The sequence below is a fragment of the Lynx canadensis genome, chromosome F2 (assembly GCF_007474595.2).
Source record: "Lynx canadensis isolate LIC74 chromosome F2, mLynCan4.pri.v2, whole genome shotgun sequence".
In the NCBI taxonomy this organism is placed as follows: domain Eukaryota; kingdom Metazoa; phylum Chordata; class Mammalia; order Carnivora; family Felidae; genus Lynx; species Lynx canadensis.
Window position 1 is genome coordinate 8,709,290 of NC_044320.2, and position 16,495 is coordinate 8,725,784.

Below are 16,495 nucleotides of genomic sequence, written 5' to 3' on the forward strand. Positions count from 1 at the left end.
TTCAAAAATAAGTTCCTCCGGGGATTCTCGTACGCAGCGAGGGTTGAGAACACGGAGACCGTCTTCAAACAGAAACAAGGCACGGGAGAAGGACAGCTAAGGGTGGAAAGGGTGCTCGAGGTCAAGTACTGGGAAGCCGAAGAGGAAGGGGTGAGGACCCTCCCAGCCACGGCTCCCAGGAGGCGGGGAGAAGGCCAAGGGCGGGAAACTAGTGGGACTGGTGGGCTTAGAACTGGGGAGGGGCAGAGGCAGGGGCGGCTTGGCTCGCAGATCAGGTGGGATGGGGTGAACCGGACGGATGAGATTCAGCGGGAGCTAGGATTTCAGGGGAGAGACAAGCCAACAGGGGGACATGGAGGGACAGCCGCTGGCAGCTGGTCGCGGGGAAGCCGAGGAGGCAGCCTCGGGAAGGCGGTTAAATGGGGCTCGGAGCTAAGACCTCGAGACTCGCTCGGAGGAAGTGGGGAGCAGCCCACAAGGGATGTCAGGGCGTGGCGCAATGGGACTCGGCGGAAGAAACTCCGAGACACCGAGGGGGCCGTTCGGTCACACGGAGACACACGGAAATCCAAACGCACAGGCACGAGCGTGCACGTGGCCACGCGCGAGCACACAAACGCTCCCCCCCCCACCCCGACCCCGTGCACACGCGCCCGCGGCACACGCGGAGGCCCTGGCTTTCCGGGCGAGAGAGGCGACCGCCGAGCCGAACCGCAGCCCGGCCCGGGAGGGCCCTCCCCGCCGCGCCCCTACAAAGGCTTGCGCAACAGGCAGCGGTTCTGGCGGGCGCCCGCCGCGCTCTGCCCCAGCCCAGCCGGGCCCGGCTCACTGGCGGGAGCGGGAGGAGCGCCGGGGAGGAGGGGGCGGCGAGGGGTGTGTCCCCGCGGTGTGCGGGCTCGGGAGGGGCGGGGCGGGGCGAGCGCGGGGGCGGGGCCGCGGCGCGTATAAAGTCGCTCTCCGCTCGGGCATAAACAAACCTAGCCCGGCTCGCCGCTCGGACGCCGGAGCGCACGCACAGCCTCACCGCTCTCCTCCGCGCCCGCTGGCCGCCGCGCCTCCAGCCGAGCTCCGGCCTCTCTTGCCTTCCTCCCTGTACCTTGGGTAAGCCCGACACCCTCTTCCTGCGGGGCAGGGAGGCGTCGATCGCCCACGGGTGCCGCCGCAGCCCCTGGACCGCCCTTTGTGGCCCCCGAGCGGCAAGTGCGTGGCGACCCTGCGGCGCGGGGCGCAAGGAGGGGCTTTGGGGCGCGGCCGCCGCTGGAGTGGAGGGGTCGGTTAGCGAAGAGGAGGAAAAAAGATCCCCGCCCACCTTTCCCCAGCCGGGAAAGTGGGATCCTGAGGGTCGGGGACGGCTGGAGAGCCGGCCGGGGAACACCTTGATCGCGCTTCCCAAAGGCACCCCGGAGTCACGGCTGGCGTCGCAGGCCTGAGGGCGCGCTGGAAGGGGGAGCCGGAGGAGGGCCTGGGAGAGTGCGTGTGTGTGTGTGTGTGTGTGTGTGTGTGCGCGCGCGCGCGCGTGTGTGTGTGTTGGGGCGGGGTGTGTCCTCGGAGTGGGGTGTCTGGGGAAGGAGGGCTTGAGCGCGCGTGTGTAGAAAGGAGGCTGGTAGGGACCGCTCGAGCTGAGGCTGGAAAAGGGGCCGTGGGTGTGTCTGGTTTCCAGACTGCGCCCCGAGCCGATTTGCATCCGAGGGGCGGGGGCCGATTCCGCCTCGAAGCCAGGGTGGGGTGTGTGCGCGTGTGATGGGAGGGGGAGGGTCCGAGTGTATCTCGACGCGTGCCGTACGCGCGGGAGCCCGGGTCCGCCAGCGCCGCTGGGCCGGGTGCGCACCCCGAGGTGGCCCGGGGTTGGCGCTGTGGCTGCGCGGGAGAGGTGGCCTGCTCCGGAGGGGTCGTGTGGGCAAGTGGCGGCCCAGCGCTGGCCGGGGCTGCGGGTGGCGTCATTTTCGCCTCCGCTCACCTCCCCCGCTCGCCTGGTCTCCCAGCCTCCGGGACCCGCCTCTCCGGCCCTCCGCGGGGAAGAGCAGCTGGAGTTGCTCCGACGTTCCCAGGAGATCCGCGGTCCCTGATCCAGCCTGGGGCCGGGAGGGCAGGGCATGACGAGCGAGGTGGGCCGGGGGTGGGGTGGGGTGGGGTGGGGGGCGACAAACCGCCTCCGTCGCTTTAGTGACTGAAGCCCGGATTTAGTGGATCCTTTCCTTACCCGCCCCCCCCCCCGGAATTTTCCCGTCTGTCGCCTCTGCTGTCAGATGTCCCTGTGGGTCAGCGGCAGCACCCGTCTGTGGCTGGGAGGAGGGAGGTGCCTGGCAGCCAGTGGGGGAGGGCCCAGGCTCAGCCCTTCCTCACAGATGTCCTGGCCACTTGGATGTGTCCGCTTCCTTCAAGTTCCTGGGGAAAGATTGAAGACTCAAAGAGAGTTCAGCCCGTGGCCACACTGGAGAGCTTTATTCTCTTCGTCGCGTCCATCGGCCACACTTACTGTTCTCAAACGAGCAAGATATCTAAATACAGACCTGTGTTCTCGCTGTGAAAATGCGGTGTCCCCGCAAACCCGCCAGCCGTGCCTCCTGTCCCGAAATTCGGCGTCGGTACGGGCTTTCGCTAACGTGAACTGAAGTAAGCAAGGTACAGAGAGAGCACATCCCAGCACCTGTTTGCAAGGGGTTCACCCATTGCGGGGACAAGTGCAGGGAAAGGGGGGGGAAGTACTGATGTGGCACCTGGCACGGGGGGGGGGGGTGACGGGGAGGTAGAGGTGATCCCCAAGTGGAGGGGGAGCTGCCGGAGGGACCCTGCCCTGGTGTGAGGAGTCAAACCTATAAAATGCCCTCACCTGTGACTTCTTAGTTTTGTGGGACTTTGTCCCCCACAAGAGGCTGAGAAGGAAGGCTTTGCCTCCCTCGCCCTGCAACCTGATGATACCTGGCACTTGAGAGGGGTTCAAATCCATGCACTGAATGAATTGAGTGGCTCCCTCCCTCTGCCCCATTCCCCTCTAGTATCCCGGGTGGGGTCCCAAGCAGGCAACTGACCTTTGGGGTGGCCGTGTTGGATTTGGCTTTGCAGAGAGACCTTGGAGCACCTGTTTGGGGGTCTTCTCTCCCCCAGAGGGAGATCTCCAGGTGCGACATGCAAATTCAGGATTACTAACTGTCGGTCTGATAATTTGGAATGGGATGAAAAACCCACACAAGTTCCTCATCCAACTTCTGCCCGTTTTACAGATGGAAACTGAGGCCCAGAGATAGGGTATGGCTTGTCAAGGCTTAGCCAGAGCTGGAACTTCACCTTCCAGACCCCTCCGGTTGGGACTGAAGGTGGTGAAAGGGGTTCTTGGTCTTGATGTTTGCCCCTCTGCCGTGAGGGGGGAGGAAATCAATAGGATCCTCACTGAGTTTCTGGCGAGGAAACTTTCCGGGCGGAACGTGGTCATCCTTTATTTATTTAGTGTAAATCAGATTGTTCTTGAGAGCTTAGCGGAATCAGACTGGCGAGCAGGGGCTCCCGCTGGATTCTGGCTGCCCCCTCCAGGTTGGACCTTAGATCTGAACAGAGCTGGGGGCTCCTCCCCGCCCCACCAGGCTCATGAAACTTCCTGGCCTGAGCTTGCCTTGGCGTGGATGGGGAAGAAAGACGGCATTGTGTTTTCCTGGTGGCCCAAAGCTGCACTTCTTTCTTGGGACCCAACTCTGGAGAATCCCATCCAAGGCGTGACTCAAAGTGGCTGTGCCTCGGGAAAGGAAGCCAGGATGATGACTCAGCATCTAAGACTCTGGTGGGGAGGAGGCCTGACTCAGGCTGGGAGGGGGAAGAGGGGCAGGGCGCACTCTCTGTCTCTCTCTCTCTCTCTCTCCCTCCCTCCCTCCCTCCCTCCCTCCTAGCCCTCCGCTGCATCCCTGCTTTCCCTTTCATCCCTGGGAGAGTTCTGCCTGAGCTGTATTGGCTCCACTGAGTAGATCAGAGAAATGAGGCTCAGAGAGTTTAAGGGACTTGTTTGCGGCCACCTGGCTGAAAGTGGGAGAGGCAGGCTTTGGACCCAGAGAGCCAGACTCCCAAGTGTCTGTTCTTTTTCACGACGGCATGTTAGGGTGACCGGGAAAAGCTGGAATGAAAGGTCCAGAGATGCAGACAGGAGCTCCCTGCCTCAGTTTCCTCTCCGGTAATGTGGGAATGACAGACCACGGCTAGTGGAGACCTGTAAATGTTAATTGAGTTAATCCACATACACAGCTGAGAGTAGTGCCGGGCACGTGGGAACGCCATGTAGGTGTTGGCTGTTGATGATATCCACAAATTACATTTCTCAAGGCATTTCCTTGGCAATCAGTGTCCGGGACTTTTGTCCCAAGCTTACCCATGCCAGTGAAAGTGCCTCCAAGTGCTGAACTCATGTTTTGCTTCTTGAAGCTCTTCCAAAACAAAACAAAACAAAACAAAACAAAACAAAACAAAAACTAAGCTTCTGCAGACTGCATAAAAATGTGATGAGAACCTTGTCTGAAATGCAGATTTCCAGGCCCTGCGAGTTTGGGAGGGGCCAGGAATCTGCACCATTTCAAAGCTCCCTGCGCTGGATTAGAGGGAGGGAGTAACGAAGGCAGCCAGGGTTGAGGACGTCTGCTCCAGAGCGATGGGCGAGAGGGAAAGGAAAGGAGAGGCCACTTGTCCCCTGCTCCTGTGTTACAAGACCGGGGGGGGGGGGGGGGGCTCCGTAAACAGCTCTTACCTGGCTAAGGTGCCTTGTGGTTTCAGTGTTATCACCTCATTCAGTTGAAAGATGGAAGACATTCTTGCCATTTCTCAGGTCAGAAAACTGAGGGTTGGGCAGGTGACCTGTGTGTCTCGAATCAAGCGAGTGGGGTCCTGTTCCAGGTGAGCTGCCCTGGACCTTTCCCCTACCAGTGTCGACCTTTCCCACCCAGACCCTTCTGGACCTGTTTTTTGAAGCATGTACTTGACTTCCTGGATTTGTTTCATGCTGCCCTTCCTACCTCCCTGATCTCAGTCCGGGCCCAGGCCTGCCTTGTTCTTTCTGTTTCCATTTGGAGACCAGAGATGGATGGAAGGCAGCGTCTGCTGCAGAGCTGGAGGTGAGTTTCCCGATACTCTCTTGGCCTCCTCCCACACCAGCCCAGGCTTATTGGAGGTGGGTGCGCGGAGGGACTGGGGCACTTTGGGTGCGTGTGGAGCCCAGTTGTCCAGGGTGGGTGTTGAGAGAGATGAGGGAAATCTGGGGGGTCTGATTTGGCATTACAGAAAGGAACAGATTACAAATTCAGGTCCATGAAGGGATCTTTCTGTGATCCAATCTTTGCCTTGCCATCTTACATTTACTAAAGACCTGCCCGCCCCCTACCTGCCGGGGCTCTGCCTCTAGGCTTTTCCAGTCTAACAGGGTGTTCCTCCAGCTGAGCCCATAGGAGATGAGGCTCATTAGCCGTCTGGGGGGCCTTGAATGGCCTGCTCAGGAGTTCATCTTTTGTTTTATAGTTTTTCTCTCTTAAGTCTGTGGCAACCTCAGTATACGTGGGGATGTTTACATCTCTTCAGCTCTGCTTGAAGAGATGGATGGGGGCCAGGACTCCATCCTGCTCCCCATCTAATCCTAGCTTTATTCCCTTGGCTTTGAGAAGATTCTGAGCAGCTCTCTGGGCACCACCCACATGTGTGTTTGAGCAGCAGTCTTAAGAGGTATTCAATTCTGCGGACTCCCAGCTAGGAACCCTGGCTTCCTCTCCTCTCTCTTTCTAAGCATTGAACTTGCCTCCTTTTCTCCAGAACGCCCTCCCTGGCTTTCCCCTCCAGACAGGCTGGCATGCTGGGGTGGTGCCCTCCTTGGATCATTCTGGGCTGAGTCTGCTTACCTTTTTCCTGCAGACTTAGTAGGCACTTAATGTTGATCAGAAGAAGCCCTCCATTTCTTAAGGAAATAACTTGGGCCGTCTTGGTGTAGGAAAGATTGGAAGGCCATCCAGAGTGTAGAAGCAGCGAGACCATTTTGGGGAAGGATCCTGTCTGTGTGGCCATCATGCCATCTCTGGAACAAAGGGTTTTGTAGGAGGAATCTACATCCTTGCCCTGTGCTGGCATTGGTTCCGTTGGTGTGAGTTCGACAAATTATCTCACGGACCATCCGGTGCAGCTTGTCCCTCAGATTTGCAGAAGAATCCTTGAATCCTACCAGTGTCCTCCTTTGGACTTGCCATTGTTCTCCTTGTCCCCGCGGACGGTCTTCTCTCTACCAAGCAAATTTATCGGGCTGCCAAAATTCTACTGACAACCTTCAGGATGATCCCCGGGGGGTGTTGCAGAGAGGGGGTGGGTGCCGCTGGATTCGCGAACCCCTCCCTCTTCCTGCTCTATGTCCTGGACCCTCTGGCTAGTTCTGTGCTCTGGTTGAACCCAGAGAGGAGGTCCCACTTCAGCTCTGGCCCCGGTACCTGTGGAGTGAGTGTAGCAGGGGTTTGCCTTGTTTGGGGAGATTCCTTTTTTGTTTTTTTTGTTTTTGTTTTTGTTTTTGTTTTTGTTTTTGGTATCAAACGATTCCTTGAATGCCTGCTGAGTTTCGGGCTCCATGCGGAGCAGGAAGGGGCCCTCCAGGAATTCCTAGACTGGCTCTCTCCTCCGCATGGCAGTTGAACCCTTTTATTGACTTTGAGAACCCTGTTCTCGACTTCTGTTCCCCTAAACTGGAGAGCTCTCTTGAGGGTTCAGGAAGTCCATCCGTGTCGCTTACTAGGTTGATTACATAAGAAGAGCATGGAGAGTTAAGGCCACCAACTTCTTCACCTTCCCCAGAGCCTTGGGTTTCAAAAGGTCCAGAAAATCTCAAGAGGACCCGTGAACTGCCTTGTAGGTTGATATCAAAACCTCTCTGGCAAGAAAGAACGGTATGCACAGTAAGGCAGCGGTTTCCAAGGCATACCCCAAGGCTGCTTTCCTTGAGGTTAATGCAGGCATGAGTCTGTTCTCTGGAACCTTTGGGAATTGCAGTAGTCGGGGAAGATGCTGTGCCTAACAGCAGCAGCACACATTGATTTCCACCCCCCCACCCCCCTTTTAAATTCTGTCCTATAAAGAGCCCAGTGTGCTGGAAAGAACACCACTTTCATGTGGCTTTGAAACCAGGCGTGTTGTGGAGGGCACAAAATCTGGGCCAGTTGCTGACATTCCGAATCGATGCAAGCTTGCGAACGCTCCCCCCTGGTCGGCCTCTTTCTCTGCTTCACTACAGGCCTCCGGGAGCCCGCTGTCTGCCCGCCCCTGCCCCCCACACTTGCACCCACGTGGAAAGAGTGGGTGCCGGCCTTTAGGAAGTCATGCGGGCCTTTGCTTTGGCGCCTCAGGCTACCCCTCTGTAAGCTGGGGTGACAATATCCACCTTCTGCCAGGGACCTCCGTGAGCAACAAATAGAACAGTGAAGCGAACACTGTTTCCAAGTATCGGAATGGCCGAATCAGCAAGGCTCCTGGGGGAGAGCTAAAACGGAAGGCTTTCTGGGGGTTGTGAGGGAGAGTAGGAAGGTCTAGGGCACGGACTCCGTCCAGAGCCCGGGCCACTCATCGGGGCTCGCTGTGGGACTGTGCAGGTGGAGGAGAAGCTCATGACTCCCTCGGCCAATCCCATAAGAAAAGCCTCCCAATTCATCCTTAGGACGTCTTGCCTGGACAAAGGGTGGGTGCACAGTATTCCTGCGTATTTAGGCCAAGTTGACTTCAAGGTCAACTTTCCCCTTTAACCTGTGCTGGCTTGTTGCTTGGTGACTTGGGGCACATTTCTGAACCTCCCCGTGCCTCAGTTTCCCCATCTGTCAAATGGTGAGCATGATGGTGCTATGGGTCCCGTGAAGTTCAGAGGAAGTATGGACTTTGGCCTCCAGTAAACGCCATAGACGTCATTCTTGGTGTGTCCGTGTGGGGTTTCCCTGTGGCCTCCCTGTGGCCGCCCTGGCTGGGCTGGGTGCATCCTGGAGGTCCCAGAATACATCATGGATGTTTCAATGCCGGACACTCCCTCTGCCCCATCTTGTGGGAGTTCTGGGGGCCCAGGAGAACTTGCTCAATACTGTGTGTGCGGATGGCTCCCCCTGGGCAGAGAATCAGAGCTGGAGGAGAATCGGAGCTGGAGGGGGGGGCCCAGGTCTTTCAGACAGGGAGAGGTCTGAGGCTAGGAGGACAGGGACTTCCAGGTTCCCCGGGCGGATCCAGACAGGACCGTTTTGTCTCTGTGTAGCACAGGTTCCCACCTGGGTCCCCCTCTCGGACCACATGATGCGTGTAGAGTGCGTCCTGCGTATTTTGCAGGTGGGGAAGCCGAGGGCCCCAGAAAGGAATGGATGGATGACTTGGCCAAAGTCACGAGGCCATAGAGAGGCGGGTTTCTGTGCCCTGACCCCTAAGCCAGTGCTCCCGCTGCCCCGTCAAGGCTTTCGAGAGTCACGGGCTCTGTGTGTCCCTTCACTGCCCCCGTGACTGGTTAACAATTCTCTCGAGGCCTCACATTGCCTGACATGGCCTCTGTCCACTGCCCTCCCAGGCCCCCCCGGGGTCATGTTCTTCCCTCCTCTGGGCCAATGCCAGTCTTGGCTTCCCTCGGAGCCCACGAGGTCCAACTAATTGCTGACTGTCTTCTGGGTCTATCGAACCAGAAAGGTATTCGCCCAGCTTTCCTCGGGCTGTCGTTACTCATTGACGGACGTTGCTGACGGAGGGGAGACGTCCGTGGTGGTGCATTGGGTCTGATCGCTGGAAACCCACGTGGCACTTGCTGCACTTCCGTGGGGTCCCCCTCCCTGCTGGGCCTGCTCTGGGCCTGACGGGCGTAGAACACACAGGCTGGGTCCTCCCAGATGTCCGCGGGTCTCCGTGGCGACCGGGAAAAGTAAATGCACTGATGAATTAAGCAGCTACCCCCTTGTCCGTGGTGTCAGTTACGCGCGGTCAGCCGAGGTCCAGAAGCAGATGATCTTCCCTCTGACAAAAGGTCGGAAGGCCAGCAGTAGCCTAACGCTATGTCACCGCGCCTGTGTCACCCCCCCCCCCCCATCTCTTCCTGGAGGCCTTTTACCACCTTCTGTCATCATAAGAGCAAGGGCAGACGCAGCTCAGTAAGATATTTTGAGAGAGTTCCTGCTCAACATAGCTTTTGTCGCAGTATATTGTTACAGTTGCTCTATTTTATTACTAGTTATTGTTAATTTCTTACCACGCCCAGTTCGTACATTGCACCGTATCATAGGTGTGTGTCTGTAGGAGCAAAAGGGGTGTAGAGGGTTCGGTACTATGGCGGTGCCAGGCGTCCCCTGGGCAGGGGAGGGGGGATCTTGGAACATACCCCCCGGTGGGGAAGGGGGGGCTGCTATGCTATGTGCCAGATTCTACGTGCCGTCATTTAACTTAAGCCACCCTGCTACTTTCTGGGAGCCGGAATTGTACCCATTTCACAGACGAGCAAACTGAGGCTACGAGGCCAGAGAACTTGGCGGGGACTGCAGAGCTAGTACGTGATGATTCTGCCCCCAGCTCCCGGTGACCTTTCACTTGTCTCTGGGGGGTTTCCTCCGAATTCCTTCTGGGGAGAGCGGGTGGGAAAGGAAGAAGCGGTTCAGTGAACGGGGCTGGCAGCGGGCGCTGTGGCCTGGAGCCCCGTTGCGGGCCCTGAGGGGGGGGGGGCGGTGTTTAGCAGAAGGAGACGCGTCCTGGCCGAATTCCCTGTCCTGAGGGTTGGCTGTCTGTGCTTCTTGGAGACAGGGATGGCGGGTAGCACACATCCATCGTCACGCAAGGTGGGGCTGGAGGGCTGGAGGCCGGACTGCTGGGCTCCCACCCACTGTGTCCTGGGTGTCCTTGCCCTGTCCCCCTGTCTGCCAAAGGACCGCCTTGGCCCTTTCCAATCTGACGCTCTGTTTAGGGGCTTTCCAGGCGGTGGTGGAGACCGGCAGGGCCTGGCGTCCAGCCCTCGGCCTCAAGCCCGGGGAGGACCCTGCAGCACCAAGCGGGACCTCAGGGAGCCCGAGGGGAGTGACCCCTGAGTGTGGGCTCCCGGTGGCTCCTGTCAGGGGGAGGCGGGTGGGGGCACCGGCCAGAGCACTCCAAACCAGGCCACCTCCTCCCGACCCCCACCCGTCCCTCCCTCCCGGCGAAGAACATCTCGATCACCTGCAAAGCAGCATGTGCTGAAACTGCTCTCCTGAATGAGCCATGTGGTCTGTATGCTGTGGCTTTGAACCCTGAGAAGAAACGGTTTTAGGAAGAAGGTGGTGGAGAGGTAATTGTGGGCATCAGAGGCTTCTGCCTCCCCGCCACCCCGCCTGCCACTGGCTTTGTGCCATTTTAGGACAGTCCGTCGACCCCTGGGGCTTTGGCCTCCCCCTTGGTAAAGTGAAGGTGGTGACAGTGGTGGCCATTGGGGGGGGGGACCCTGTGACTCTAGGAGAGCATAGCCTCGTGGAGGGACAGGGCAGCCGTGCCTGGGCCTGGGGGGGAGCAGGACTGCGAGCTGGGTGGGGCAGGGCTGGGTCTGTTTGTTCACGACCGTGTCCCCAACTTGTCACACAATAGGGCCTCGTCAGCGGAACTGTTACAGGTACGGTCACACTTTGCTCAGTGCTGGGCACACAAGAACCTACAGGAAGCAACCTCTGAATGCGTCACTGTTTCAAACTGTGCTTCCTGGACCTCAGATGGTGTTTGAGGGTGGGCATGGGGGGCATGGGGCGGTGGAGGCCCACGGTGGGCTGGGGGAGAACAGGGGGGCGGCTGGGGGGCGTCAGGCCCTTTCCCTGGCTTTATCCAAAGCGCACGTCAGCTTTTTTGTTGTTGCTGGTCTTTGCTAGATCTGTTTTTCTATGTTGAGCTTCCTTGTACAATTTCTTCTAGACAAACGGGTTCTGGAAGAAAAGTGGGAAAAGTTTTTTGGGCTCAGGCAAAGGAGAATTGGGTGAAGGCTGGCCCTGGACTGGCCCAAGTCAGCAGAATTGGGCTGAAAGCAGTCAGCTGTCTCTCTGCCCCTGGTAGGCTGAGCCTGGCACAGATGGTGTCAGAAGCTTCCTCCGCTTTATCCAGTCTCCCTGCAGACTTCAGAGTCCCAGGGCACTTATGGATGTTCCTTGGTCTAGACCAGGGTGTCTCAGCCTCAGCACTATTGACAGGCGGGGCCAGATAATCGGGCTGCAGGGGCCGTCCTGTGCACTGGAGAATGATCGGTAGAGGACCTGGCCCCTCCCCATAAGATACCAGTAACATCTCCCCGTCGTGACCATCGAAAATGTCTCTAGACATTGCTCAATGCCCCCCGGGGGACAGAACTGCCCGTTTTTCTTGCGAAACACCGCGATAGTTCTTAGTGGCCCCACCTGAGCCTCCCCACGGCCCCCAGGGGCTCTCAAGAGCAGTAATTCTCAAACACTCGATATTTAAGAGACCGGCCGGTTTTCGACCTGCCGCCTCACATGGGCCGGGAAGCTGAGTTGCAGGAAGGAGGAGGAGGTGTGGGGTAAAAGAGGTTTCACCAGGAGCACGGCTCGGAACCCGTGCAGGCTGGGATCAAACTCTCTTCTGTTCTGGGAGAGAATGAGGGAGCCGGTGGAGGCTGAGATGCCGATGTGATCACAGCATCTGGAAGCCAAGAACTGACCAGGCTGGACGGAACTATGGCATATGCTTGAGGCCGTATAAATGGAGGCTTGTTTAAAGTCACTTCACTCTTGCGGTTCAGCGATGATTTATTTAAGAGTGAATTTAAATGCAAACATTACCGTTAAGCTGCATAAAACCTGTTCGTGTATTCCGCGGGGGAGTTGTGGTCCAACTTTGGGAACGAGATCGGTTAGGCTCCCTGTCCTGGGAGCCCACAGGTGGGGGGCTGCTCTGCCTGAAGGAGCCCCTCACACTCCCAGCGTGACAGGCCGGCGTTGCCAGAGCCCTGGGCTTCTGGAAGGCTCCTTAGGCTGTGTAGGCGAGGTGTCCCACGGGCCAGGGTCTCGGGACCATGAACGCGCTGAATTAGCAAGGCCGACAGACCTCTGCTTTTCATGCCTCCTGCCTCCGAGCTGGCAGCCGTCCAGGAATGCTCACAAATATAAAACCGACTTTGTTTTCAGAATGTTCTGGAGCATAGACTCCAAAGGCTGCATAAAGGCATTCTTGTGGGGCTGGTTATCTACTGGGGAAAATCGTGCTGGGGCCCCAGACCAGAGCATCCCAGGGGATCCGCCCACGGAATGCCATGTGTTGGCACGGGGGGGGGGGTGCAGGGTGGCCCCGGTGCTGTTGACAGCTGACCTCTGAGAGGTGCTTCACAGTGAGACTCTCCGTGGGTTCTAGGAGCCGGGCTTCATAGGATTTAATAGGTGTGCGCTCTCTCTCTGGCCCTTACGCCTCTGGGGTGTGGGGCACCTGGGGGGCCAGGGCCCCACCCTGGAAAGTAGCAACGTGAGGGCTTCGGTCAGGCTGGTTTTCACCAGCTTTCCCGATTCTGGAGGTCTGGGCTGTGACCTGGGGGCCCTCCGACTGCCCTCCGTCACTTACACCTTCTCCCACCTCCCCGCCTCTGCCCGCAGCACCTGAACACGTTCTGGCTTCTTTGTGCCTCGCCCTGGTGTTGGGGGCACTTCGTTCTTCTAGTCTGATTACGGAGCTCCAAGAGTAAATGCTTATACTGCCCGCTTCCAGGTTAAGTTCCCAGAAGTAGGCTCGGTACGTGTCACCACCCAAAGTTGGCTCCCCAGGGACTCCATTGTGGTGGCTTTCCACCATGCAGGACTCTGCCCCTGCCCCTGCCTAGCTCTGCGGAGGTCACCTGCCCATGTTAGAGCCAGGCAGGGACCTTTTCTGGCCCACCCTTCCTGCCCCCCCCCGCCCCCACCCCTGCCCCCACCCTTCCCTCCATCCTTTTCCCCCCACCCCTGCTCCCCATCCCTGCTCTCACCCCCTCCCCCTATCCCCTCACCCCCCCCCCCCCCGCTCCCCATCCTGCTTCTCCCATCCCTTTTCTCACCCTTCATCCCCCTCACCCCTGCCCTTCCCCCTGCTCCTACCACCATTGCTCCCCATCCCTGTTCTCCCCCTCTCCCCCTTCCCCCTCACCCCACCCCTGCACCCACCCTTTCCTCCATCCTTTTCCTCCCACCCCTGCTCCCCATCCCTGCTCTCACCCCTCCCCCTCCCCCCACACCTGCTCTCCCACCCCTGTCCCACTCTGCTCTCCTTTTCCCCCCACCCCTGCTCCTCATCCTTACTCTCGTCCCCTCTCCCTCCCCCTTCCCCCCACCCCACATCTGTTCTCCAATCCCCACTCTCACCTTCCATCCCCTCACCTTCTGCCTCCCCACCCTACACTCCCACCCCCTCTTGCCCACCCCCTGCTACCTTGAAAGTGCTCCCCCCGCCCCAGAATGCCCCTGAATGTTCAGTCCCATCAGACCCCTTGAGCTGGAGGTATTCCCCGGCCTGGCCCTGTCCTCGCCAGCACGAAGCAGAGAGCCCCGCACACAGGTGGGCGTGGTGATGTCTGTCTGGCCACCCCCTCTTTGGGGCTCTTCTGAGGACGAAGGGGGATGAAGCTCAGGCCAAGCTTGCAAACGGGGAGCCTCCTGGGACTTTCTGTCTTTTCGGCCGTCAACCTGGGGCTGCCTGACTTCGGGATCGGTGAGGGGTGCCCCCTAAAATGCGGCAAGGTGTAGTCCTCGTTGTTTATTTTTGCTTTTGTTGCCCTGGCCTGAAGCGGGACCCCCCCAGATATCGCTTAGACCGACGTCAAAGAGCCGACTGCTCACACCTTCCGAAGCGGCATAGGCCACACGGTCGATGATGTTGTAATAACTGCGTAGGGTGACCAGGCCTGTCGTGATCCTTTCCTAATGTATCCAGTTACTCTGTTGTATACCTGAAATGAATGTGCATTACCATTTAATAATAAGAAGGAAAAAAGGCCGTGAGGAATGCCCTGGCTGTGGGGGTTGGGCCGGGGGACTGCATGTGAAGACCTGGCTTTGAACGGCAGTCCGTCCATTTTGTCAGAAAGGTAGTTGCGTCCATGGGCCTTGGTTTCCTGCTCCAGGAAATCCGCCTCCGTGGCCCCCGAGGCGAGAGTGGCATGGGCCATTGGGTTTGGGGCCTTGGGACTGTGATGGGCGTGCAGGAGGTAAGGGCTGCAGGACGGGGTTCATTCCCCGGCCTCGGGTTTGCTTCCTTCCGGGAACCATCTCAGCAGGAAGCGCTGACCCCACGCCCTTTGTTCCTTTGCAGGCAGGTGACGGCAGGAACATGTCTCGGGAGCTGCAGGATGTGGACCTCGCCGAGGTGAAGCCTTTGGTGGAGAAAGGGGAGGTGAGTGGAGACCTCCCCTGACACGCACACCCATACGTATACTCAGAATACAAACACACACGCGTGTGCGCAGGGGCCCGCGTGCGTATGCACTCACACGTGTCCAAGAACGCAAAAGCCCAGATCCACCTTGTCCTTTCGGTCAAACGTTTCGCGTCGAGGAGGCCGCCTCCCTGTTGGAGACGGAGGCCCTTGCCGTCCAGCGTGGACTGGAAAAGCCTTTACGTTTGCCCAGTTGACGCTGCACTTTAAACGACATTCACATCCTCGTCCTTACGGAGCTGTGTAGCTGCCTGTGATGGTACATCTTTTTAGTTTTTTCTATTTTTAAAAATGATTTTTTTTTAATGTATGTTTATTTTTGAGAGAGAGGGAGACAGAGTGCAAGGGGGGAGGGACAAAGAGAGAGGGAGACCCAGACTCGGAAGCAGGCTCCAGGCTCCGAGCCGTCGGCCCAGAGCCCGACGCGGGGCTCGAACTCACGGACCGCGAGATCGCGACCTGGGCCGAAGTCGGACGCTTAACCGACGGAGCCACCCAGGCACCCTGCAGCCACTCAGCTTCACAGTAACACTATGACAGCAGCCATAGACAATATGTGAACAAATGGGCTTGTTGTGTTCGAATAAAACTTTATTTACACAAATAGGGAGAGGGCCGTAATTTGCCGATCCATACTGTGCACCGTCCCTGCTCCAAATTCATTTCCTTTTCCACTTGAGTCTATGACAGAGTCTTAAAAAAACCACCCAACCGATGGTAGGGAATACAAATACATACCGATATGTTCTTACTTCTCCCTTTTAAAGAGTCACGTGAAACAGCATGTAGCTCACTTTGCTTTAGTCACTTAACGAACTACCTTGGAGACCTTTCCAACGTCAGTCCACAGAACCCTTTTCCCTTCCCGTTTCACAGCATCCCACCAGCTTTATTTGACCAGTGCCTTGTCTCGACGTGTGGGTCTTTCCAACCCTTTGCTGTCACCGGCAGCGCTGATGGGTATTTGCAACACTTGGACCTTGGATGTAGGTCATTTATATGTGTGCAGGTGCAACTCTAGGATAAATTCTCAGACGTGGAATCTGTGGGTCCAAGGGTAAATGCGTTTTTAAACACAGTATTTCTGTTTTTCGGGCAGCCTAGTGGTGTCCTTGGAAAATTTTATTTTCATAACAAACACCTAAGAGGTTATCAACTGCGGGTTACCTGTCTATCTCTAAGCGAATATTTGCCTTTTCTTTCAAGGTTTCGACGGGAGTAAATCTTCCAACTCCTTAGACTGACTCAGCAAAGTGTCTTTTGTTTTTACTTTTTTTTAATGTTTATTTTTGAGAGAGAGAGAGAGAGAGAGAGAGAAGAAGGGGCAGAGAGAGAGGGAGACACAGAATCCAAAGCAGGCTCCAGGCTCTCAATGCTCAGCACAGAGCCCGATGCAGGGCTCGAACCCATGAACCGTGAGATCATGACCTGAGTTGAAGTCAGCTTAACCGACTGAGCCACCCAGGCTCCCCTCAGCCAAGTGTTTTCCATTAGAATTGCTTTGGGAGGTTCTTCCTGATGGCTGTCCTCAATCCGGACGGCTGCTCTGTTGACCCTCTGAAGACTGGGGTTACGCAGAATGGCTTTTCTGCTCCCTCCTACCAACACACACACGTACATAGGGTGGACGTCGGCCACCTTTGCTTCTGCCTGAAGTTACCAGCCTCCCTGGTGCTCTATACCCGGCCCAGGGTGTGTGAAGCTATTTTAAGCCCCGACCGTCTGTTCTTCAAACCCCACTGTCCCGAGGGGTCTCCATGCGTATTTCCTTCCCCTCTTTTGCATTTCTGTCTGCTGGGCTGTCTTCTTTCCTGGTGCTCGGTGATGGGGTCTGGCTGGGGCTTAGTTTTCAGAGGATCCGTCTCTGGGCCAGAAGGAAAACTTGCCGGCCACGTCTCTTGGAGACGTTGGCCACGTGTCGCTCCACTTTCTCCTCGGAGTCACGTTTTCACTGATCCCCAGGAGACACGGACAGCCATGGAAGAAATTTAGGGACAGTGACAGGGTCAGGTTTGAGTTTAAAAGTGTAACATGTGGATGGAGACAGGGAGACTAGTTCATAGGAAATGGCATTCCTGTATCTCTCAGGCTTGGGGCCGGCTTAGACCTTCGGGTCCTTTTTCACCAA

The 16,495-nt window shown here is 57.5% G+C and overlaps 1 protein-coding gene across 2 annotated transcripts in view; it reads left to right on the forward strand.

The window, feature by feature from the left end:
• Positions 1–971: 971 nt before the first annotated feature.
• The window catches only part of NDRG1 (N-myc downstream regulated 1), a 55,598-nt gene continuing 40,074 nt past the window's right edge, over positions 972–16,495 (forward strand). Inside the window, exons 1-2 of one of the 2 annotated variants that reach the window (XM_030304367.1) lie at positions 972–1,101; positions 14,245–14,325. In XM_030304367.1, coding sequence (XP_030160227.1) covers positions 14,263–14,325 — 63 coding nt within the window. In that variant the 5' untranslated portion in view covers positions 972–1,101; positions 14,245–14,262. Of the gene's footprint in view, positions 1,102–2,384; positions 2,623–14,244; positions 14,326–16,495 lie in introns of those variants that run through there. The other variant, XM_030304368.2, reaches the window with a different exon arrangement.